The sequence below is a fragment of the Spermophilus citellus genome, assembly GCF_964194105.1.
Source record: "Spermophilus citellus genome assembly, chromosome: 12".
Classification (NCBI taxonomy): Eukaryota; Metazoa; Chordata; class Mammalia; order Rodentia; family Sciuridae; genus Spermophilus; species Spermophilus citellus.
Genome location: NC_138198.1, coordinates 54,521,114 through 54,544,038, shown reverse-complemented (window position 1 = coordinate 54,544,038; position 22,925 = coordinate 54,521,114). Strand labels below are relative to the sequence as shown.

The window sequence follows — 22,925 nt, the reverse complement described above, 5'->3', positions numbered from 1 at the left end:
GCGGGGCTCACTCAGCATCTGGTACTTGTTGCCTGCAGTCAGCAGGGCCCCATCTTTGTACCACCTAGAACCCGTCCCAAGAGTCCATGAGGCAGGGTGTGACATTCCCTGTGCTGCAGACCCGCTGCCCTGGCCCAGATTCTACAGTCCTTGGTGAACCCACCCTGTGGATGTCCACATCCAGCTTGGCCATGCTATCTTGTGGCAGAGGCCCCATGCCCAGTGGGTCTCAGCCCCACAATGCCCTCTCTTCAGTGATCAGACAGTCACTGTGCCCAGCCCCGTACAGCTGCACAACCCTTGTGTTGCAGACAAGAGCCTGAAGCCCCTCCCCTGCTGCCCCACCATGTGCTGGCCCACCTGGTCTGAGGGTGTGGGGCGCCTTCAATGGTGCAGGTGAGCTGGGCATCCTCTCCCTCCACAAAGGGCGAGGCCCGGACCTTGTTCACAAACCGTGGGGGGACTGCAGGGTGGAGAGAGACAGGGAGCCACTCTGATGGAGCTGGGGGTGTCTGAGCCCCCACATTCCTTCCTGAGCCCTAAGTGAGCCCATGACCACATAGGGCTTCCACCCCCACATGCCTGCCTGCCTGCCCTTCCCTCCCACCCACACCCAGTCCCTCATCACAGCAAGCAGAGGGATGGAGGGCCCTTCCACCCATCCACCAGAGCCACGTGGTGGGCTTGGTCAGGGTGTCTCCCTGCCCCACGGGCCTCCAGGCTCACCTTGCACCAGGATCTTTCCCAGGGTGCTGGCACTGCCAGCGGCACTGGCCGCAAAGCACATGTACTGGCCAGAGTCGACCCCAGTCAGGTTGTCCAAGATGAGGGTGCAGGAGCCATCTGGGTCTTCGATGAGGATGTGGTGAGGGTCCACTTCCACTGGCTTCCCATCTAGAAGGGAGGAGTGAGGGCTGTCGTCGAGCAGGGACCTTGTAAGCCTGCCCCGGTGGATGAGAGGCTGGGGCTGGCCTGCACCTCTCTGGGTCTGTCTCTGTTTCTCTCTCTTTCTCTCTGGTGTGGCCCAGACCTCTGTCTCTGTGTCTCTATGTCCACCTTGGACATTAGCTAGAGGCAGGGCCAGGTGGAAAGACCTGAACCTGACAGAAGACATCCACATGGACAGCTAAGTCCGTGGTAGCCCCACCACCCCAGTGTGACTCCCTGCGGACCTCCCATGTGCTGATCATGCCCAGCTCCCTGGCTATGGGCCCATTCTCACTCAATCCCACCAAGCCTACAGCTACATAATCCACTGCCTAACACCCCTTCCCTCCCACCCACACCTGGTCCCTCATCACAGCATGCAGAGGGATGGAGGGCCCTTCTACCCATCCAATCTGCAGGGGGCTTCGAGAAGGAACTCAGATTTCCATGGCTCTGCTGGACACAGGCACCAGGACACCCAGTTGTGGACAGGGACCTCTGGGTGCCATGGCGATAATGTCTGCATCTGAACTCTGGCCTGAAACTGCGTGTGACTCTGAGTTCACACATGGTGGACCCTTAGCACCAGCCTTCTGCTCAGGGGGAGCCAGGCATCCTGCTGGTCTTCCTGAGGCCACTAGTGCAATGTGCCCTTGTTGACCCAGGGGCTGCTGCAAGTGGCATGGCCATTTGGTTTGACAGTTAACCAGCTAAGCTGGGACAGCTCCACGCAAAGACCTGGCAGTAGAGCGTGGACGCCACACCCCAACTTCCCAGCCTTTGCGTGGCTGGCAGAGGAAGTGCCAGGCCTTGCTATAACACAGAGGCGGCCAAGGTAATGAGAAGATGAATCGCAACTTGATGGCCTTGTATGGCCAGCAGAAATGGCCAAAGGGAGCTGGCCGCTAGAGTGATCACCACCAGCTCTATCCACTTGCTGCCCCCGTGGCCCCAGGTGGTAGGCACATACATAGGTCATGCAAGCCCAGCAGCTCTGGATGGAGTGGCTCTGAATGGGGTGCCCTGGGAGCGCTGCCCTCCTGAGAGGTGGGGTCCGGCAGAACTGAAATCAGTCACTGAGGGCACTGACTTGGGAAGGGATGGGTGCTGGTCTCCAGAGGTCAGCAAGCTGCTATAAAAGCCAGCCTGGTCCTGAGCCCCTCTCTTCCTGTCACTGCAACTGCTCCTTTCCCCTGGCAAGACTCCCACGAAGTCATGAGGCCACCAAGGGGAACCCCACCAGATGGCACCATGCCCTTTGGACTTTCAATCTGCAAACAATCTCTTCACTTTATAAGTAACCCAGACTCAGGTGTCTTGTTGGCACATCAGGAAACAGACCAAGACACGTCGCACGTTCCTGAGACAGACCGTTTCTCGGCTAGAGCCCTTGATGAGTGAAGCGTCCCCTGGGTCTGGGACTTATCCCCTGCCAGACATGGCTGTCAGATACCACTTTTGAAAATCGGCTCTCAGCATGCAGTGGGGCTTTGGAGGAAACCAGATGCCCAACCCAGTGAGGCCTTGTGATCTTCCACTCAGGGATAGGCCAATAGGACTCCCTGAGGAACAAGAGATAAGGGCTGCCCAGCCGCATTCATCAAAAGGAAGAGAGCTTCCTGAATGAGTGGATGTCCCCCAAGGGCAGGGTGGGCTCCGCTCTCCACTCCACTCCCTGATGCAAGGCAACTGACTCCATGAGAATCTGGATCCAAGGGTCTCCACTCATGGGCTTGGGTTCGCATGGTCTAGCTAAACTGAAGCCCACTGACATGGCAGCTTGCTAGCCTCATCACCCAGGAAAGGGAAGCTGGACTCATTCATTGTTTTGGGGGCTGGCCAGAGCTCTGGGCACTCCTGGGCCCTCTCTGCCTGGCCGCCCTTCCTCGCTAGCTTCCTGGGGTCCCTCCCATCTCTCTGGCTTGCCGCCCCTTCACTTATGTTCCTCACCTCTCTGACTCTGTGAATCCCAGATCCCAAGCCTTGAAGCCTGAACCTCATCTCTTCACACTCATTCCACATTCAAACTGACCTCAGTCTCTCTCTCTCTCTCTCTCTCTCTCTCTCTCTCTCATCAGGGATTGAACCCAAGGGCCTGAATCACATCCCCAGCCCTTTCTACATTTTATTTAGAGACAGGGTCTTACTAAGTTGCTTAGGGCCTTGCTAGGTTTCTGAGGCTGCTTTAAACTTGCATCCTCCTGTCTCAGTCTCCTGAGCTGCTGGAATTGTTTTGAGGGCTGTGCACTAGACCTGACCCATAGTTTCAGACACACTGTATGCCAAGGACCTGCCTGCCATCTCTCACCTCCAGCCAGACATCTCTCCTAAGCTCTAGATTTATTCTCAAGCTATCCCCTCCATAACCACCTGGAGCCCAATGGGCACCTGGATTCTTCAAAACCTCACAAATCTGGGTTTCTTTCCTCCCTGCCCAGCTCAGGATGTACCAGCCTGCCTCCCTGTGGGTCTGCCCCACCTCTGTGAATAGGACCAGTGGCCTCTGCTGTCCACAACCCCTGTGCTGCTCCCTGGATGCCATCTCTCTTCCACACACCCCATGCAACCCATCAGCAAATCTGGCTGGCTCTGCCTTCAAAATGCATCCAGGATGCAACCATGGCCACCACCAACATGATGCCATGTCCCTAAGCAGGCCCTTGGCACTACAGCCAAGGTGACAGATGACAGATCTGAACCATGCCCCCTGCTGCTCACAAGACCATGAGGTTTCCATGTAGTCAATGCTCCGTGCTGCCCAAAGGAATCATGTTGATCCCTGGCACCAGCAAGGTGCCTCGGGACCCGAGAACAGTCTGCCAGGGAAGAGCCTCGGATTTTCTGGAACCTTGGGCCACAACAGATGGGCTAGCCTAGGGGTTTGTGGCTCAGGGCCAGACTGGACACTCTATTTTACAATGGCATTCATGGAAGAGGCTCTGGCCCATGCTAGCCTCTACACCAACTAGGAGATTCCTGGTGGGTGACCCGTGCCATACTGGCATCTATGCCAATGAGGAGACTCTTAGTAGGTGACCTGGGCCACACCAGCATCTATGCCAACAATGAGATTCCTGGGGGGATTCTCAGGCCATTCTGTGTCTATGCCATTGAGGAGATCCCTAGTAGGTGACCCAGGCCATGCCAGTGTCTATGCCAACGACGAGATTCCTAGTAGGTAACCCAGGCCATGCCAGTGTCTATGCCAATGATGAGATTCCTAGTAGGTGACCCAGGCCATGCTGTGTCTACACCAATGAACAGATTCCTGGAGGATGCTCCAGGCCACGAAGGCTTCTATGCCAATGATGAGATTCCTGGTGGGTGACCAGGGCAATGCTGGCATCTCTACCAATAATGAGATTCCTGATGGATGCTCTAGGCCAAGCCAGCATCTACGCCAACAAGATTCCTAGTAGGTGACCCAGGCCATGCTGGCATCTATGCCAATGACAAAATTCCTGTGGGTGACCTGGGCCATGCTGGTGTCTACACCTTTGACGAGATTCCCAGTGGATGACTAGGGCCACGCTGGTGTCTATGGCAATAACGAGATTCCTGGGCCACACTGGCATCTACACCAATGAGGAGATTCCTGATGGATGACCCAGGCCACACTGGCGTCTACACTAACAATGAGCTTCCTAGTGGAGCTCCATGTTGTCTTCTATGCTAATGTGAGATTCATAGTGGGCTTCAGGCCATTAATCTTGACTTCAGGAGGACTAGAGCCTGAGGTCAGCCACATGAGCGGTCAGCCATGCAGGTCTGACAGAGTTCCAGTGACAAATGCTGACGTCAAGTCTCATTAAGCCTCCTGGTTGGCATAGGTCTGTTTGGGTTCTCAGGTGTCACTGGGAGGAGAAGGTGCTCTTCCTCACTGCACTGGGAGCGGGAGGCTGGCAGCTCATAAGTGGTGACATTGGACCCTCCCGAAGTGCTCTTCTTTTTTCTCAGGGGCTGCAGTCTTGTCTTTATGCTAACCCTGAGCATAATAGCTCTGAACTCCAAGACCTTCTGGTGAATCACTGAACCTGAAGGCAACCTTGGGGACCAGTGAACTGGACGTCAGAAGTGAGAGTGGTCTCAGGACCCCAAGCCTATGGTGGTGCAGGAAGTGAGGATGGTCTCAGGACCCCAATCCTGTGGCAGTGTCAATTGAGACAGGCCTGGGAGACACCTGACCTCCCTTGACCTTGGCAGCTCCCATCCCTGAGCCATGTAAGGCCTGTGCTCCGTGACCCTGAAGGTGCAGTGTGATCAGCACCCTTCCTGGCCCATTAAGCTCACAGGCCTCTCCTGCACCCAGGTGCCTGCCTGTGGCCCCCTCTGTGGTCCTGGTGCTCTCTCGGCTGCCCTCAGGCATGTCTGTCTCGGCCCTGTGCTGACTCCTCACCCTGCTCATTCCCCAGGGTGGCCATGGCACCACCTGTTCACTGTCCATCCCCAGGATGTTTGCCCTTGAACAGGCCTGGACTGTCTCTTGTTCCCCATGCCCAGCCCACTGACCAGACCCCATGCTGTCCTCAGCCCCCGTGCGGCCCACCCCTGGTGGGGGTTCCTGTGAAGGATCAGTCTGTAGGCCCTGGCAGGTACCTTTGTACCAGCTGACAATAGGCTTGGGTGTGCCAGCTTTACAGTTTCCCCCAGCTCAGCCGTGTAGTCAGCCAGTTCCTCTTCAAATTCCGGAGGACCTGAGGACACATGTGGGGGTCTGAGGACTCTGAGGGTGGGATGTCAGGCCTATGTCCCCTGGGTGCACCCTGGCAAATTGCCCCCAACAACAGCAGTGGCCCCACATCCAAGGGCCTGGTTACTGACTAAGCTGGGTGTGGCTGCACGAGGCAGGGACAGACCAAGGTGCAAGACCATCACACCCAAACATGACCTGGTCAGATACCCCAAGTCTGGAGCTATGCCGTGTCCCCACTACATCCCTTTGTGTCCCCCATTTGAGTTAGGATCAGCTCAACACCTGCTCTGGGGCTCCCTGGGAGGCCAAAGCCACCAGTCCCTCAGCTAGATCTGAACAAGGGGAGAACCAAGCCACCAGTGCAAAAAACAACCCATGCCCACGTGCCCGGCCTGGGTGCAGCCCTCTGGGCATCTAAGTGATGTTCAGGTCCCCACCCCAGCACAGCACCAGGGACACTCACGCCACACAGGCAGGGCCAGGCGCTGCTGGATGCCGCTGATCTCCTTCACCCAGGAGTGCTTGATGATGACTGTGCGCGCCTGCAGCAGGTACTTGCGCACAGAGTCCTCCCGCTCATGCCACACCTCGAAGGCACGGTCGTCTCCTTCCACCTGGTCGTTCAAGTCGATGCTGCTTAACTGTTGAGGGGTGCAACATTAGTGGGAGGACAGAGCTAAGCATCCCCAGACAGACAGGGTCCAGTAGGGCCATGCCCAGGTCACCCCAGAACAATGGCAAGTTCTGCTCCAGTGGCCACCCTGGAGCCCAGGAACAGGGAAACCTCCACTGGCCTGCATGACACCCCCAGCCCCTGGCACCACAGACCTTCATCATATTCCGGAACACATAGCTGAAGGTGTCGGTGCGCGAGTCTCGTCGGGGCTTGCAGATCACCAGGTGGTTCCGAAACAGGAAGACATGGCGATTGTGGCCCTTCCAAGGCATGCGGGCCCCTGGTGCGCCCTCCCACACAATGAAGTGGCCCTGGGGTATGAGTAGATGTGGTTGGACTGTGGTTGCCTGGCCCCATCCCTGGGCGCAGACCCCAGGGTCATCTATGAGCCCAGCACCCACAAAAGCCACACCCCACCACATGGCAGCAGACGCAAGTCCCCCCACCTGGCGGATGGGCTCCCCCAGGGCCTCCAGGGTGCCGGGGTAGTTCTCCATGAGGGACACATGCAGCTTGTTCTCAGCACGCTGGGGCAGCGCTGACACGACTGCGTAGGCCTGCTCCAGAAGGGCGCAGTTCTGCCGGTTCCGGGCCTTGTTGCGGATCAGCTCCTGAGGCGGACCAAGGGTCAGGACCCAGACGGCTTCAGCCCCAAGGCCTGGCCTGGATATTCAAGGCTGGGGCAGGACAGGGCTTCCCACCTTGAGCAGAGCCTGGTACTTCTGCACCCACTCCACCGGCTGCTCCAGGTAGTGCTGCAGTGGGGGTGGGGGTGGCTGCGAGGGGTCCCCAGCGGACAGCATTTCCTCAGCGCATTTCTGTAGGCACCACAGGGCGGGTTTCGGGCAAGAAAGCACAGCCCCAGTTAGGGCATCCTGACAGTAGAGGACATCTCAGGGGCACTCTCACACCTGGCCCTGAACCTGGACAATGGCTGTGTTACCATCTAGCCGGAGGCATGCACAGAACTTGGGCAGTGAAGTGGCCAGCCCAGGAGCACAGAGCTACAAGGCTCAAGGGGCCCTGGGGACTGTGGGGGAAGAAATTAGGGAATATGAACTAAGGCCATGAGCACAGACAAGGGCTAAGCCTCAGGGGACTTTCAGGTCAGTGAGTTTTCTGGTGGGAGTCAAGGCCAGCACTAGGCCTGGGAGCAGCCAGGGAGGAGCCCGGTGGCCAACTCCATGGAGCCAGGCACAGGCACCTTGTAGAACTCCTGGACGGGCGTGCTGACAACCACAGACTCTGCCTGCACACGGCCCACCAGGAACTCCAGGTACTTCTCAAAGGCTTCCTGGTTCTTGATGAAGCACATGGCCACATCGTCATCTGTGTCACAGCGCTGCAGGTCCTGCAAGAAGCTGCCACAGAGAGGGACAGGGTCAGGGACAGGGTCAGGCACAGCTCATAGCCCAGTCCTGGGCCCTCTCCTTGAGAGGCTATGGTTCTTGCCCAGGAGTGGGTTCTGGGCCTGTGAGATTGAGTATACTAAGCTGGGTGTGCAGACACGTGGGCACGTACAGAAGTGCATGGGTATGTACACTTGCCCACGAGTGTGCAGATGTGTAGTATGTGAGCATGTATATGTGGGTACATGCATGTACATGTGCACGTGTGTGGGTGCATGTGTGCATGCATGTGACTGTGCATGTATACACAAGTGTGCAGATGTGACCATGCATGTGTGGCATGTGTGTATAATATGTGTGCATGTGTTTGCCTGAATGTGTCTGTGGATGTGCACATGGCACACACATGCACTCAAATGCTTGTGTGAGTGTGCAAGAGTGCACGTGCATGGAGATCAGCATGCATGTGAGTGCACATATCTATGTGTATCCAGCATGTATGCACATTTTTGTACAGGATTCACATATGTATGTGTGCACACATGTACACTATGTGCACACACATATCAAGCACATGTGCACGCACATTTGAGGCTGGGTGCGTGAGCATATGTGGTGTGCACATGGGACTTCCCATGTGCCCGTGTACATTCATGTGCATGCACATGGGCCTGTGTGAGTGCTCATGGGTGGCAGGTATTCTGCAGCCTTCAACCCATATGGCGAGCGTCTGTCACTGGGGCATCACACAAGTGGGATGTGCCCATGGGTAAATCGAGTTCCTACCCCAGCTGCTGAGTGTCACCCTCCACGAGGCCTGACCCACAGCTGTGCGTGCACCTCACATGCATGTGTGTGGCCTTGCCTACCTGCTGTGGAAGCGACTGATGTCCTGCACATTGCGAAAAATGACTGCCTTCTGGCTGGCCACGGCTGCTGGTGCTCGGGGAGCACGGTCCAGTTGCTGTATGTAGTGGCTTTGGAGGAACTGAAGCTCACCCACGAAGGTCTGCTCTGAGCTCAGCAGCTCCTGGATGACAGAGCTGGCGGAAGAGTGGCATCAGGGGGTGCCCAGCAGCTGCCCTGCTCCCACTGTCCCTAGTCTCCACATGGGGACTAGGGACACATGGAGAGCTTGCTCCCTTGCACTGCAGTTAAACGGGGTTCCTGTGATCAGGAGCCTGTCACCAAGCTTCAGAAAGTGGGTAGGTGGTGGAGCAAGGGCACCACTTCTTCCCCAGGAAGCCCTCCCGCACGAGGCTCTGGGAGGGCACAGCTGCAGACACCAGGGGCAGGACCGTGACCTAAGGAGGCTCACACAGCTTCAGCAAGCACAGGTCCCCCATGAAGAAGCAGGGCAGAACGCCAGCTGGCCCTTGAGGCCCAGCAGCCAGCTGTGGCTCCACCCTCAACCCTCCCCAACACATACCTCAGCCTGGTCTTGTACTCATCCTCGGACACGGCCTCGGGGAATTCGGGGGCCTCACTGGGCCCCCACTCAGGAGACAGCTGTTGAGAAACAGGAGTTTGTCCCAGGGCACCAGTTTGTTCCACCTCCTCTGTGGCCACCGGGCTCCTGTCCCTTACTTCCAGGGTTCTCTGGCGAAGGGCCAGGATCCCAGGGCCTTGGCACCCTCCCCCAGCTCCGGACTACCATACCTTGAGCCTCTTGTCCAGGTAGGCTGGTGACACCCAGCCTTGCCTGGAGGGGCTGGACTTGGTGGGCTTGGTGCGCACAAGCCAGCGCAGCGGGTGGGCTGAGTCCAAGACCTCCACATACTGGCCTTCCCGCAGTGTGATGACATCCTGCTCAGCCCCCAGGGGTAGGTGGTCGGCCGTGGCCACGTAGATATCAAAGATCTGATAAAGAGAAATGGGCCTAAATCCTGGGGCCAGAGGGGTGAGGCCTGCCAAGGCCCCCCATGGCCCCCCACCTCTGAGGAGGGAGAGGTTCTCCCAACCCCCTAAAACCCCCAAGAGCACAGAGGGGAGGGTGCTGAGTCCAGGGGCCGAGGAGGTACCCAGTCCAGGGCCACAGGGCAGGAGCCCCCAGGGTCACTCTGCACAGATGGCAGTGAGAGGGCTGGCTCCTGCCCACGTGGATGGGCGCCTAGACTGTGGTTGCTCACAGCGCCTTGCTGCCCACTGCCCCCTGCAACCCAAGAGGTGGTGGGCTCTGGAGGCAAAGGTGCACTCTCCACAGATGGCAGTGAGAGGGACATCAGAGGTAGTGCTCTGCAGGAACCCACGTGCAGAGACCCTGCCCTCTGCTCCAACCTCTGGTGTCCCTTGGTGTCTCTGGGGGTGATGCCCCTCCCTTGGTAGCACCAGGCCCTTGCAGCCTCCCATCGTCTCTTCAGCCCTGTTCCCAAGGGTCCCAGCCCACCCACCTCTCCTCGGGAGTCCCCATCCTCTGACTCCGAGGATGACTCCTGGACGCTGGAAGAGGGCCGCGACCGGCCATGCCGGGGGGAGGCAGACGGAGTCTTGGACTCCTCATCACTGTCACCTCCAGGCACCTGCAGCTTGGCTGGGTGAACACAAGGGTTGTGATGTCCCTGGAAGGCTGTCCCCCTACTGCCTACCACCCAGCCAGTCTCCAGGGCTCCCAGGCGCAGAGTCCTAGCTAGGCCCCATGCGAGGACACAGGGTCCCAGCCTCCCCTGGGGACCCTGGATGCCCATCCTGGCCCCCTCACCCTGTGTGATCTTGGCCGACACCATCTCAGTGATCTGGGAGGTGAGTTTCTGTAGGAATTCCTCTGTGCCCACCTTAGCGAGGGACAGGTGGCCATGGGCCTCCTCAGCTACCAGGGCCTCCCCTGGGGGAACAAACGCAACACTGTGGGGTCATGCTTCCCCCAAAAGTTCACTGCAATTCTCCTAGGGGCTGACGGTGAGCAGGAGGCCAGGCCCTGGCAGGGAGACCATGAGGTGGTGCCAGCAGGAAGAGACCAGTGAGGTCAGCAGGATGCAGAGCCTGTGACCAGGGATGAGAATGAAGGGAGCGGGTCTGGACAGAAGAGGCAGCAAGTGGCCAGAGAACGGCAAGCACAGCTAAGAGGCAGCAGGTGGCAGGCAGGGCTACAGGCAGATGGTGAGGGAGCTGAGGACAGCGCTGGGCAGGGTCCAGCCTGGCATCAGGCTTGAGGCGGGGTTGGGGCTGTGGGGGCCGAGGTGACTTTGTGGCTCTTCTTAACATCTGGAACCCAAACCTCCACATAGCCCACTGGGCCTGGGCCCCCTGACCACAGAGGTCAGAACAGCTCTGACTCCAACCAGAGCTGGGAGCTGGCCATGAGAGGGCAGGGACCTGCCCAGAGCCCAGGCTGCTCAGGTCCAAAGGGCGGCACCCCCTGCACCCAACCCGGACATACCTTTCCTCTGCCCAGCAAGGCCGGTGAGACCAGCAGACTCTGACATCTGTGCTGAGATGGCTTGGGTGGTCCTGAGGGGAGGAGGGGTGTCCTGCAAGCCCAGCTTGGACCCACCACTCTGCTCCCCACAGAGGGGGCCTAGGGGCCAGGACACCACAATCAAGGGCTCCACACCAGACGGGGCCCATAAAAACTTCATTTTACAGTGTGGAGAAGCTGCACAGGGAAGGGGGTGGCCACCCACAGGGCTACACCACCCTAGCCCCCTGGGTAAGTCAGTCAGGGCACCCACTCACCCCTGTAGGAAGGTAGAAATGAGAGCCTCCTTCATCTTCTCCTGCTCCTCCTCCTTGGGCACTGTCCAGAGATCCAGGGGAGCTGTCAGGACCAGTCCTGTACTCCGACACCTTGAGTCCTGGGCTGGGACCCCTACCCAGGACATCTAGACCACCCTGGGGGCCCTGCCTGCACTGTCCCTAAGAAGCCCTGGCAAGGGTCTATGCCTAAGCCCACCTCCCTGTCCACTCTCAGCACTTGGTCACCCATGGGGTTGGGGGACAGGCCTGCCCTCCAAGCACCATCCCTCAGAGGGGCTGAACAGAGGGCTCTGGGCAGGGCCCGCAGGCCATCTGTACACCATGCAGGCAGAGCTGAGGTTCCAGGCCAAACTGGCCTGCACCACTGGGCCCAGACTGCTCTTGGGCTCTGCAGGAGAAGGATCACAGGTGGGTGAAGGCCATACATCCCAAGCTGGTTCCTCACCACACCCAGGCTCCCTACTCACGGCCTGAGACATGCAGGCTGGCAGAGCAGAGGGCCTGGCCAGCGGCGTTGGTGGCAATGCACGTGTAGGTGCCCTGGTGTTGCCGGCCCACATCTAGCAGGACCAGGCTGTGCTGCTGGGCAGAGCTGGCCATAGTGTAGCCTGGGGTGTTGGGGCCAATCCACAGAACGCCTCTCTCGGCCTCCTCCTTGAGCCAGTGTATGGTGGGGGCTGGGCATCCTGTGGGCAGGAGAGGGCTCAGTGGGTACACAGTCCCACTGGCTATGGGCCTCCAGAAGAGGGTGCTTGGCCAGAGTGATATGAGGGGTGGAGCAGGAGGCCATGCAGGGTGGCATGGGTGGCCTGTGGGAGGGTGGCATGGGCGACCCATGGGAGGGTGGCATGGGGGCCCTGGGGGGGTGCTCTTTCTCCGGGGAGTGAGGATGCCCACCTTCCACCTTCGCCGAGAATGTGATGCTGGAGCCCCTCTTCACTTTCTTGGGGGTAAACCTCTCCAGGATGTGGGGTGGCACCAACTGCTCACACACATCTGGGAGAGCAAGGACAGCCATGGGGACACCCGGCACCCCTCCTTCAGCTCCCATGTCCTGATGTCCTTGTTCTGGGAACCCCAGGTAGTTCTCTGCGGCCTGTGCCTGTGGCCCCAGAGAGCCCTCTTCCTGCACCTCCACCACTACCAGGCCCAGGGCTGGTCCACTCTGGCCTCATGCCCACAATCCACCCAGCCTCTGTCTGCCCACAGGGCCATCTCACCTGATGCTGACTTCTCTTCTGGTTCATCAGGACCTGAAAAGTGCAGAGGGAGTCAGATGTGCAGCACGGACAGATTCCCTTGCTTCCCTACACGTGGGAAGGTCCTGGTCCTACTGCCCAGTGGGGGGACCTGGGCATGGCCCCACCCATGGTCAAAGGTCCATTACCCTGCCTGAAACCTTGGCCAAGAGGCCAAAGAACTCACACTCCAGTGTACATCCGTGTGACATCCCCACCCTCCCTGTGCCCACTGGGAGTCTGGGGCCCTGCCTGGAACCACATGGGCACTGGGAGATGGCAGTTGGGGCTCCACCCTGAGAGGCAGGAGGAGGACCCAGCAACAGTCTATCCGCAGGACCAGTATGGGTCAAACTGGGAGTCAGCTGTCAGTGCTCAGAACGTTTGGGAAAATAAGGACACAGGAGTTTTCTTGTCAGAGCTGCCACTGGGGCTTTGTGCGGGTCTGCTGGGCCCAGTGTTCATCTGCTTCCCCCAAGAGCCTGCTCATCACTCAGGGTGTCCAAGCCCCACTGGGCACCCGCTCCTGTGGGGCAATTCTGCCATCTGTGCCACTGTGCATAGGGGCAATGGGCTGGGCCCAGCCTGATGGGGCCTGGCATGCAGTACATGTGGCACTGCTCACTCCTTCAGGGCACACACCTCGGACCAGCAGCCGGGCAGATGAGTAGGCAGCACCAACAGCATTGCTGATATAGGCCGCATACTGGCCAGCGTCCTCCCGGGTGACAGAGACGATCTCCAGGGTGTGCAGTGTCTTCTTGTCAGCCATGCGAATGTGGGCTGATGTAGACAGGGGCTGGCCGTCTTTGAACCAGTACAATCTGGGGACTGGGTAGCCTACCCCATGGAGGAGAGTGGTCAGCACAGGACCATTCTCAATGGGCACTATACTCTTTCGATGGGAGACAGACAAAGGCCCAGAAAAGAGGTTGCTCAGAGGCCAGCCAGCCTCTGGTGTGGGGGTGGGGTGGCAGCCTCCTGTTGCCCAGCAGCAGGCACACATGACCTCCTGACCTCCACTGGTCAGGCCCTTCCCATGTGTAACCAACGGGAGACAGCTCCTGGCCTCCCTCCAGCTACGGTGCCCACTCCCCAGCACCCTACCTTTCACCTTGAGCTGAAATTTGGCCAGGCATGTACCAGGGGCCACCTGGAGGTCCCTCAGCTCCTCCACCACCTGGGGCAGCTGCCCCTCATCTGATTCGGTTCCCTCTTGCTCCCGGCTGGCAAAAAAGACAAATAAGGGGGTAGCCATAAAGTGGAGCAGGCTGAGGGTCCAGGCGGGAGGGCCCACGGGGTGAAGGTCAGAGGTGGATGGGTTTGAGGTTCCCTGTCTGCTGAGTGGAGGGGCAGAGGGACAGAAACGGCCAGGGTCTGACTGAAAGCTGCAGGCTTGGGAAAGTCAATCTAAGCCACCCAGCCCAGATCACCACTTCCCGGGAGGCCCTGGGCCGCTGTCTGTGTGGCCCCACCTAGACAGGTATCCCTGGGCACTGAAGTAGGATGAGGTCTCCGTGGCGTCTGCGGCAGTGTCGTAGTCTGTGCTGGTCACTGGGGAGGAAAAGTGAGTGGAGGAGGCTCAGGACTTTGGGATTTCAGGGGGACGCGCCCTCCTGGGCCTGCCCACCCCTGCTGTTCCCAGCCTCGTTCTTCCACACCCATAACTAACTGCAAGCCTCTTAGGCCCAGCACAAAACGTCATATGACCTGAGTCTCCAGGAACAGCAGACAGGGACAGTGGCAGAACCTTCTGGTTCCATCCTACCAGGGCACGAGAGGTTGGAGACACAAGCCTCAAAACCAAGAGAAAGAGACTTGGATTTCTGACCAAGAAGGGGCAACAAGCTGGACTTCCACCACTGTGGGCCAAGCGAGAGTCCCCAGAGTGCCCATGCTGAGACACTACCCCAGCAGGATGGTTGGGAGGTGTGGCCCTGGGCCTAGGGCCAGTGGGAGCTGAATGGCAGCTGAGACCCCTGGCCCTTCTTGCCACGTTCTCAGTGACGTTCAGGTAAAATTGGGGGACTTTAAAAGATTTCTTAGACAACAAAATGGAAGAAAATAGTCTTTTACAAATGGTGTTGAGCAAGAGTGAACTTGAAGCCTTACCTCACACTCACAAATTCCCCCCAAGGGAATCAAAGACCTCAACTTAAGAGCTACCACCAAGTTTCCAGAAGAAAGCACACATGTGAGTCTTTATGACTCACATTCAGGCAGCACTTGCATAAGTGTGGCGAAGCCCAAGCAGTCAAGAAAGAGCAGAGACCCTAGCCTTCATCAGGCCAGACACGGTGCCCCCAAGTACATGGCCAAGAAAGGGAAAGACCGAGGTCATGCCTCTGATGCAGTCAGGAATCAGGAACACGTGAAGAGCTCTTTCAGCTCTGGAAGGAGACCAGCCATCAGTGCCCACCATGCCACAGCTCCAAGCATGCCTGTATGCAGGGGAGCCTCCACCACGACCCCACACACACCAGCAGCAGTTCTGTGGCCAGGGCACCTGCCAGCTGCATGTCCTCTAGCCCAGCTCAGCTCTGACCCTGTTTGCCTGGGGACAGGTCAGGCCCCAAGACAACCTGCTTCAGCGGCTAGTCAGAAGCCCAGGCTCCTCGCTGGGGTGGACCCAGTGGATATAAATCAGGACCCATGGTCTCCCTGGGGCAGGGTTAACCTGCCAGGGCAGCTCACAGAGCCAACCAAGGGTCCTGTTGCCTAGGCTGAAGGTGACTTAAGGACACCTCAGGAGCAGCCAGATGTGAGATCATGTCGGGCAAGCTGTGGTGGGCACAGCCCCTGCCAGCACCTCTGTTTCCATCAGGCCGAAGTTCCCTGAGGCCCACAGCCTGGGCACCCTACTCCAGCTATGTCACATGCCATCCTCAGTGGATGGGGTGGGGCCCTTTCCAGGCTTCCTGTCAAAGCTTGGTCTTCCTGGACAGCCTGCCCACCAAGGCTACAGGAACCCTGCAAGAGTCACCTCATTAGAACAACAGAAACCCTCAACACCCAGGAGATCCCAGGCCCATGAGCACCATCAGGAATCTAAACAAAGAGCAAGTGTCCTGACACTCTGTGGCAGCAGCCACCCGCATGCCCAAGAGTCTCCTGCAGCAATAGCCAGGGCTCCAGAGCAGCCCCAAGGCAGTGGCTGAGCAGCTGGGCTCCCCTGGTTCCTCTTCCACACCTTCCTGGTCTCCCCAGCCTGGAGGCCTTCGGCAGACACAAGAGACCTCCACCCTCCACCATTGGGCTCCCGGGGGAACTGTGGCCTTGAGCTTGGCTCAAGGGAAGTCTCCACCAGCTTAAGACCTGGAGGCCCTAACTCCTATCTGGTCTAAGACCAGAGCCCTGGATCACTCTTCCAGCCCTGCTCAGGAGACTCTCATCCCCACCCTGGTAACACAGACCCCCAGAGTGCACTCACGCTCCACTCGGAGCTCAGCCTTGGTGGAGGAGACGCCCACGCTGTTCTCCGCCAGGCAGCGATAGACGCCCATGTCTGTGGGCACCACAGCACTGATGATGAGCTGGTGGCCACCCTGCTGGTCCTCATTGATCATGTAGTGGTCATCCTCCTCCAGCAACTTCCCGTCCTTGAACCAGCGAACACTGTGCACAGGTTGGCCCGTCACCACACAGTCGAAGCTCACGGGGTACCCATCCTGCACCTCCTGGTTCTGCAGCTCCGTCAGGAACACGGGGGCTAGAACAGCAGGCAGGGCATGTAGCATGTTAGCCTGGGCGTGCCACTCACGCCTGTGGCCACAAACACACCGATCACACCAGCTGGGTGGTCTGACATGTGTGAGCTGCCCGGCAACAGGCCATGTGGGAGCACCTGCAGACCTGACGTGACACAGACCCTGAAGCTTGCCTGCTAGGCTTAGCCCTCTTCCCAGCTCTCTAAAAGTCTCTCCTGCTGCCCAGGCCACCAGGAGGCAAGAGGGATGAAGCGCTAGACAGGGATGGGAAGAGCAGTAACTGCGGAAGGCTGAGGGCTGTCCGGGATCTGGAGTGTAGGAGAGCAACTTCTGGGCGTGCCAGGGTAACTGATCCCAGCTACCTCCTGTCCCTGCAGAGATGTGGCGTGGCTGATAAGTAACTCAGTGGGTGAAATGGAAGTGAAGTGCCTTGTGGAAGTGGGTGCCTATTCTATACGGGTTATATCTCCAAGACTCCTCGGGAAAAAATAAATAAAACTCTCCAGAAAGTAAGTATTCACATTCCCATTTTGCCCACATGAAAGCCGAGGCTCCGATAGACTGTGGCTTCCCTAAGCTCACACAGCTAATAAGAGGCAGAGCTGGGATTCAAATTCAGCTCTAGGATTCAAATTCAGCTCTGTTCAATGAGTCGGGACTTTCTACACCTCGGAGGCTGCACTTGCAGAGTGCTGGAGCCCAGGTAACCCCTGGACCTCTCAGCTGGTGCTGGCCACTGCTGGCCTCACTCCTCCTCTACCCCCTTGGACTCCAGCTCCAGACCCAACTCTGTGGAGCAGTTGGACTCAGCGGCATCAGAAGTCAGCTGAGTGGACACTGGCTCCGGAGGTGCTGCAGGGGCAGGGGCCGCCTTGCCAATGCGCATCTCCACCCCCCTGGGCCCCTGCTCCACCAGGCTGATCTCCACCCCAATGCCCATGGTGGTGAACATCTCTCGGAAGCAGGTGACTGCCCTGTGAGCTTCGGCCAGGGCCTCGAAACGGATGCAGACAAAATTCTCATCCTCGCGGTAGGTCTGCCAGTCCGCAGGTTGCTCTGGCTCCCCGGGACCCTCGTCAGCGCTAAGAAACAGCTCCTCGTCAGAAACCTCTGCTGGGCCTTTGGTGCGGAAGAGCCGGTGCAGACGCCGGGCAGCGCGGTGGAAGGCGTCATCCAGCTCGCCCCCGGAGGAGCTCTCGGCCTCACTCTCGGTGCCACTGACCACCACACAGGCGCTATGGCTCACACAGCCAAACTTGTTGCTCACCTGACAGGTGTCGCGACCAGTGTCAGCACGGCCCAGGCCAGTGACCAGCAGGGTGCATGTCCCATCTGCGAGCTGGTCGATGTGGTGGTGCCGCCCGTCAGTGAGCTCTACGCCGTCTTTCAGCCAGCATGCTCGCACATCAGCCTTGCTGGCTACCACACACTCCAGCCTCAGGGCATCCCCCACCTGGGCCTCAGTGTCCCCAAATGTGTGGGAGAATACGGGTCCTTCCTGCTGCTTCATCTCCTTCCGGACCTTGTAGCCCTTAAAGGCAGCCTGAATCTTCACTGCTGCTTTGTCCATGGAGGGGTCGCCCAGATCCTCAGCACTCAGACCTATCGGTGGTGGGTGCACCTGGGCTGGGTGCTCCTGCTGCTTCTGTGGTTCCACAGAGGAGGGTGCTGGGGCCCTGGCCTGTGGGCACAGAGCACAGTATCACAGTGAGACAGGAGCCGCGAGGCCAGACACACAAGACCAGGGCCCAGCACTGATCTCCGCACGGCTATCCATTCTGCCTCTCAGGCCCTGGCAACTGTGCCAGCCTCATGGAGTATGAGGTACCTGCTGGCTCTTGTTGCTATCACAAAGCAAGCCCAACTCCCTGAAATCACTCTATACAGTCCCCACTGGGGACTGATGGGTAATGAGGGACACCAGAGGGACTGGCCCCAGCTTTATAGGAAAAGGCTTTAGCAGTAGATGGATGATGGACGGGTGGAGAAATCGGTGGAAGGAGGGACAAGCACGTGGGTGGTAGTGGCAAGGGTAAAACACTGGGCCTCCCCTTGCAAGCCAAGTAGAGGCTCACCTTGCTGACCAGGGGTGAGACCCCAGGCCGCCCAGCCTTCTTGAGGTAAGTAACCAGGGAAGGTGTGCCTGCCCGGGACTCGTCGTCAGAGCTGGTGTGCGAGAGGTCAGCCTCTCCAGTGCGTGCCAGCTCATCAGCTGTGGAGTAGCCCTCAGAGAGGCCAGGGGCCACCTCCTCCACCTCCTGCCGTAGGTGATGCACGCGGCCATCCTCCTCTGGAAGCTCACTGATGGAGTCCAGCGTGGGTTCACGGCTCATGCGACGCTTCTTGGCCAGGGCCTCCCACAGCAGGTGCAGGTCACCCTCCTGGGCTGCCTCAGGGGGCAGGCTGGGCTGTGTGGGCGCCTCGTCCCCAGAGCCAGGGGTCAGCACCACTGAGGAGAGCAGGAGGGTATCAGCGGAGCTGTGACCCCAAGCCTATCACTGGACCTCTGTTCCCCACTTGGCACCTGGTTTTACCAGGTCTAGAAGCACTGAGCCTCAGTCTTCCCTCCCTATGTCAGTTCACCTCCTGCACAGACAATGTGGTGACCAGAACAGAAAATGGCTCTGCACAGTGAGCCTGGGCCTAGATTCACAGGCCCACACTGCAGGGGTGGGACACATGCACAGGGAATGCACCTGGATCAGGCTCCGAGGTGGGGCACTGACAACCTCCCGGGAGAAAGTGATGGGGTGGGACAGGCCACCCCCTTCCACATTCAAGGTTTCCCAGCCCAAAACCTAGTACTCACCCTGGAAGGTAGCAGCCTCCATGGAGGCCAGGGCGTGGGCAGGGCCACAGCGGTACTCGCCCTGGTCTTCTGCGCTGAAGCCCTTGATCGCCAGTGTCTGCTGCCGCCCCCGGGAAAGGACCTCAAAGTGCCCACTGGGTTGGATGCACTCCGTCCCCTTGTGCCAGATGACCTCGCCGGCCTCAGCTGCCACCTCCACCTCCAGACAGACATCCTCTCCGGCCACCACCTGCCGGCTCACAGGGGTAGGGGGCGGGGGAGGAGCAGGCTCCACTGGTTCTGCTGGGGAACAGTGTCCACGGAGGACAGGCCACATCAGGTGTGGGGGCATTCCAGGGTCCAGACCTCACCCTGCCAACTCTTCCCTCCACCTTGGAGAAGCTGGGCATTCTCCAGGACCAAGATGGCTACTTACCCAGCCTGACCATCTGGGGCAGGTGCACAGGTTCCCCAGCACCTGCAGGGCCCACAGCAGCCACTCGGAAATGGTAGGTCTCCCCAGGAGTCAGTCCATCCACCACACACTCAGGCCCAGGCACGAGCTCGTGGCACAGACGCCACTGGCCCTTGGACCCCTCCTTCATCTCTACCCGATAGCCACACAGACCCCCTCCACCATCGCTTGTGTGAGCCGCCCAGGACAGCTATTTCAAAGAATGGTCATTGTTTCATGGAGAAGCAAATGAATTTATTGTTGATGGATTAAATAGTCCATAGATGTCTGTTCAGTCTATTTGATTAATGTTTTCCATTTAGTTCTGAAGAATCTAAGCTGGCAAGTTTTTCTTTTTGGGTGGGCATGGTACAGAAAGGTTTCCCCAAACCTCAGCAGTGCAAAGAGTATGCAGTGTGGTCCTCACAAGGCCTTTCATCTGCCATGAAAACTCTGTGTTCCATATATGGCTCCCTCCAATTGTCACCTCAACCAGCCCCCCAACACTAGACCATTTTATAGGAATCTTGTTTTGTTTAAAAGCATTGACCCAGGTGTTGGGTATATGGCCTAGTGGTAGAGTGCTTTAGCATGTATGAGAACCTAAGTATGGTGCTTATCTCTTTAAAAAAATGACTTGCCAAAATTATTTTTGCCAATGAAAAAGCTTATCAAGGGAGATTGAGGGATACTGGCTGATGTGGCCCTATGCAGAGGTCCTGACCTGAAAGCCTAGAGAAGCAGAGAGTCCATGAGTGTCTCCATGCATCTATTCACTCATTTTGCAAATTTGACTGAGTCGGAAGATAAAGTGCAAGTCAGTTATGTAGGTTAGAACAGTGTCCAAGATAGTATGTCTGGTCTCCTTCATTTCAGTTAATATTTAGGGGTAAAACAAATTAAGTACAATAAATACAATGAAGAAGGCCCTGTAAAGGACACAAACTAGGCATTCAGTGTTCACGGTTCCAAGACTGGCTTGCTTCTGAGTGAGGGCTTCATTGTCCTGTGATGGCAGGAAAAGTGGGAGCAAGGTGCTACCAGAGGCATTGGATGAAGTGCAGGGATATGAAATAATGCCACAGGCCCTGAGGGGAGGGAGCGAGATCAAGGGAGGGTACAAAAGGATTACGGAGATCATTGCCTGGTCATGGGGACTGTGGACCATGGTGAGTATTTTGAACTTTATTCTAAGAGGAATAGGAAGTCATCTGTGCCTGAATCAGGGTGGGTGTCATGGGTTGGCTCCTGGTATAAACTTTCTTCATTGAACTGATTTTGTTTTAACCCAACTGTTATGTTGTTCTCCCATTTTCATTATATCAAGGTCTCTAATTTTGTTGGACCATTCATTTAATGAAGACTTTTTGTGTTCCTTGTGTTACCACGTTTCTCTGATTCTTCTTGACCCTAGTAGCTTGAAAAGGTGCATGCACATTTGAAGAAACCATTACTTCTTCCAGACTTAAGGACTTATTTGAGGATGGAAAAGCTTTTTCCTGCAGAGCAGTACGGGAGGACAAGCTGACCTAGTATAGCACTGGTCTAGTGGCATGGAGCAACATCTTTGTTATCTGAGGTTGAAGGATGCATTGCTTCTCTTTTAGCAGGCACAACTGTTGGTAACATGAGAACCTTCATGGTCATTGGTGGCTAGAGCTATGGGAAATCTAGAGTTGCTATGAGGACTAGCTGGGTCATAGATAGTGCCTCTAGATCAATGCAGAGAAGACTAGAAAAGGTGAAAGACATATGGGCCAGGCATTGTGCACACTTTGGTGCAGTGTCAGCTGCAGGCATGTGCAATGTAGACAGGCTACCTGTGGGCAGAGAAGTAGTAAGGAAAAGCTAGGACCAAGGACAGAAGCCAGGGCTGGCAAAGAGGGCCTATGAGGTGGGACCTAGTTTGTTAAAGCACAGGACTGTAAGATCAGATCTGATTGTAGACACATAGGGCTTCAGGGAAGGACCAGAAGTAGAGCTTTGCCTGGCTGCTGTGTATCTACAGATCTGGGGCCTGATCATGGATGCATAAAGCTAGAAACCTCACCTGTGAATTGAAGTATGGTGGCAGGGACATGGAGGTGTTGAGGATGGCTGTAAACATGCACTATTTTTTTTGTGAGTGGAACTGAGGAGAAACGTGTGCAGTGGCACAGAACAACTCTCTTCAGGCAAAGCTACATGGTGGTGGGGATGGTTAATGGGACTCTGGGTGCTTACATATGTTAATAACACCATGAAACAGAGCTGGTGACACGTGTATGTAACTTCAGAGGCTGCTAAATATGGCGAGCAGTGGCTGGTGGCAGGTGTTGGAAGTGGTATTGTGCATGTGCAACTGCCAGTCCAACATCTGGCAGTGTGCATGGATATGGCTGCAGGTGTACACCCATCACATGGGATTGTGCCTCCAGTATGGGCTGCAGCCTTCATGTTCTCTTGCACAGGAAAAGGCTGTTTGGTGACCTTGAGTCTGGATTTGTGGCAACTCTAGCTGAGGTTACCTTGGGTAGGCAGAATCTAGAGGTAGTGGTACAGGTGCTTGGAGACTGTGAATGCAAACACCTTTGAGGCTTTTTGTAGTAGAGAAAGATACAAAATAGAACCGAAGATATGGCTCAGTGCTGAGGTGCTCCTGTGTTCAAGTCCTGGTACCCCAAAACAACAACAAAAACCCCATGATATTTGGTAGTATAATTTTGTAGGAAATTGAGAAAAACTTGCAGAAAGGTGTTGTGGAAACTAAGTAATTATTTTGAGGCTATAAAGTTGTTTCCAGTCTTACCATGTAAATAAAATAAATTCTAAAATACTTAAACAATTGGTAAAATTATAACAAAATTTCATATTTTTTGGAAAGGCTTTATAAGTAAATTTCAAAAATTAAGAAAAATTAAGTGGATTAAATGACAATTTTAAAAATCCCTCAGGCATAATAAAGCATATTTTTTTTTAAAAAAAGAGAGAGTGAGAGAGGAGAGAGAGAGAGAATTTTTGATATTTTTATTTTTTAGTTCTCGGCGGACACAACATCTTTGTTGGTATGTGGTGCTGAGGATCGAACCCGGGCCGCACGCATGCCAGGCGAGCGCGCTACCGCTTGAGCCACATCCCCAGCCCGCATATTTTAAAAGAAAAAACAACCTAGGAAAATATCCTAAAATATATGAGAAATACAAATTATTTCATGAACTACGTATAAATAAAGACAGAATTCACAGAAGTAAAAAATGAGCATATGAAATCAGTCACAATTTCAAATCAAAGTGTGATCATTTTATAACACTTTATGTCAATTTGGTAAAGTAACATTTTAATCTTGAGCCTATTGATAAAATATGGTAATATGATCATCCATTTTTTTTTAGAGTTGGGGGTTCCTTTTTTGTGGACTAAT

The 22,925-nt window shown here is 56.5% G+C and overlaps 1 protein-coding gene across 4 annotated transcripts in view; it reads right to left on the bottom strand.

Annotated features, from left to right (window-relative positions):
- Window positions 1–360: 360 nt before the first annotated feature.
- The window catches only part of LOC308631576 (obscurin-like), a 166,845-nt gene continuing 144,280 nt past the window's right edge, over window positions 361–22,925 (bottom strand). For 2 of the 4 annotated variants that reach the window (XM_081262919.1, XM_081262920.1), the window contains exons 3-27: window positions 19,508–19,560; window positions 19,093–19,374; window positions 18,359–18,732; window positions 17,095–17,964; window positions 16,007–16,286; window positions 14,052–14,130; window positions 13,219–13,802; window positions 12,559–12,591; window positions 12,236–12,334; window positions 11,806–12,024; window positions 11,318–11,378; window positions 11,022–11,092; window positions 10,344–10,466; window positions 10,036–10,175; window positions 9,305–9,505; window positions 9,075–9,154; window positions 8,515–8,688; window positions 7,501–7,657; window positions 6,998–7,114; window positions 6,743–6,907; window positions 6,449–6,607; window positions 6,084–6,261; window positions 5,524–5,621; window positions 727–894; window positions 361–463 (exon numbers count right to left, since the gene is read on the bottom strand). In XM_081262919.1, coding sequence (XP_081119045.1) covers window positions 811–894; window positions 5,524–5,621; window positions 6,084–6,261; window positions 6,449–6,607; window positions 6,743–6,907; window positions 6,998–7,114; window positions 7,501–7,657; window positions 8,515–8,688; window positions 9,075–9,154; window positions 9,305–9,505; window positions 10,036–10,175; window positions 10,344–10,466; window positions 11,022–11,092; window positions 11,318–11,378; window positions 11,806–12,024; window positions 12,236–12,334; window positions 12,559–12,591; window positions 13,219–13,802; window positions 14,052–14,130; window positions 16,007–16,286; window positions 17,095–17,964; window positions 18,359–18,732; window positions 19,093–19,374; window positions 19,508–19,560 — 4,681 coding nt within the window. In that variant the 3' untranslated portion in view covers window positions 361–463; window positions 727–810. The remainder of the gene's footprint in view (window positions 464–726; window positions 895–5,523; window positions 5,622–6,083; window positions 6,262–6,448; window positions 6,608–6,742; window positions 6,908–6,997; window positions 7,115–7,500; window positions 7,658–8,514; window positions 8,689–9,074; window positions 9,155–9,304; window positions 9,506–10,035; window positions 10,176–10,343; window positions 10,467–11,021; window positions 11,093–11,317; window positions 11,379–11,805; window positions 12,025–12,235; window positions 12,335–12,558; window positions 12,592–13,218; window positions 13,803–14,051; window positions 14,131–16,006; window positions 16,287–17,094; window positions 17,965–18,358; window positions 18,733–19,092; window positions 19,375–19,507; window positions 19,561–22,925) is intronic. The other 2 variants (XM_081262922.1, XM_081262921.1) reach the window with 2 other exon arrangements.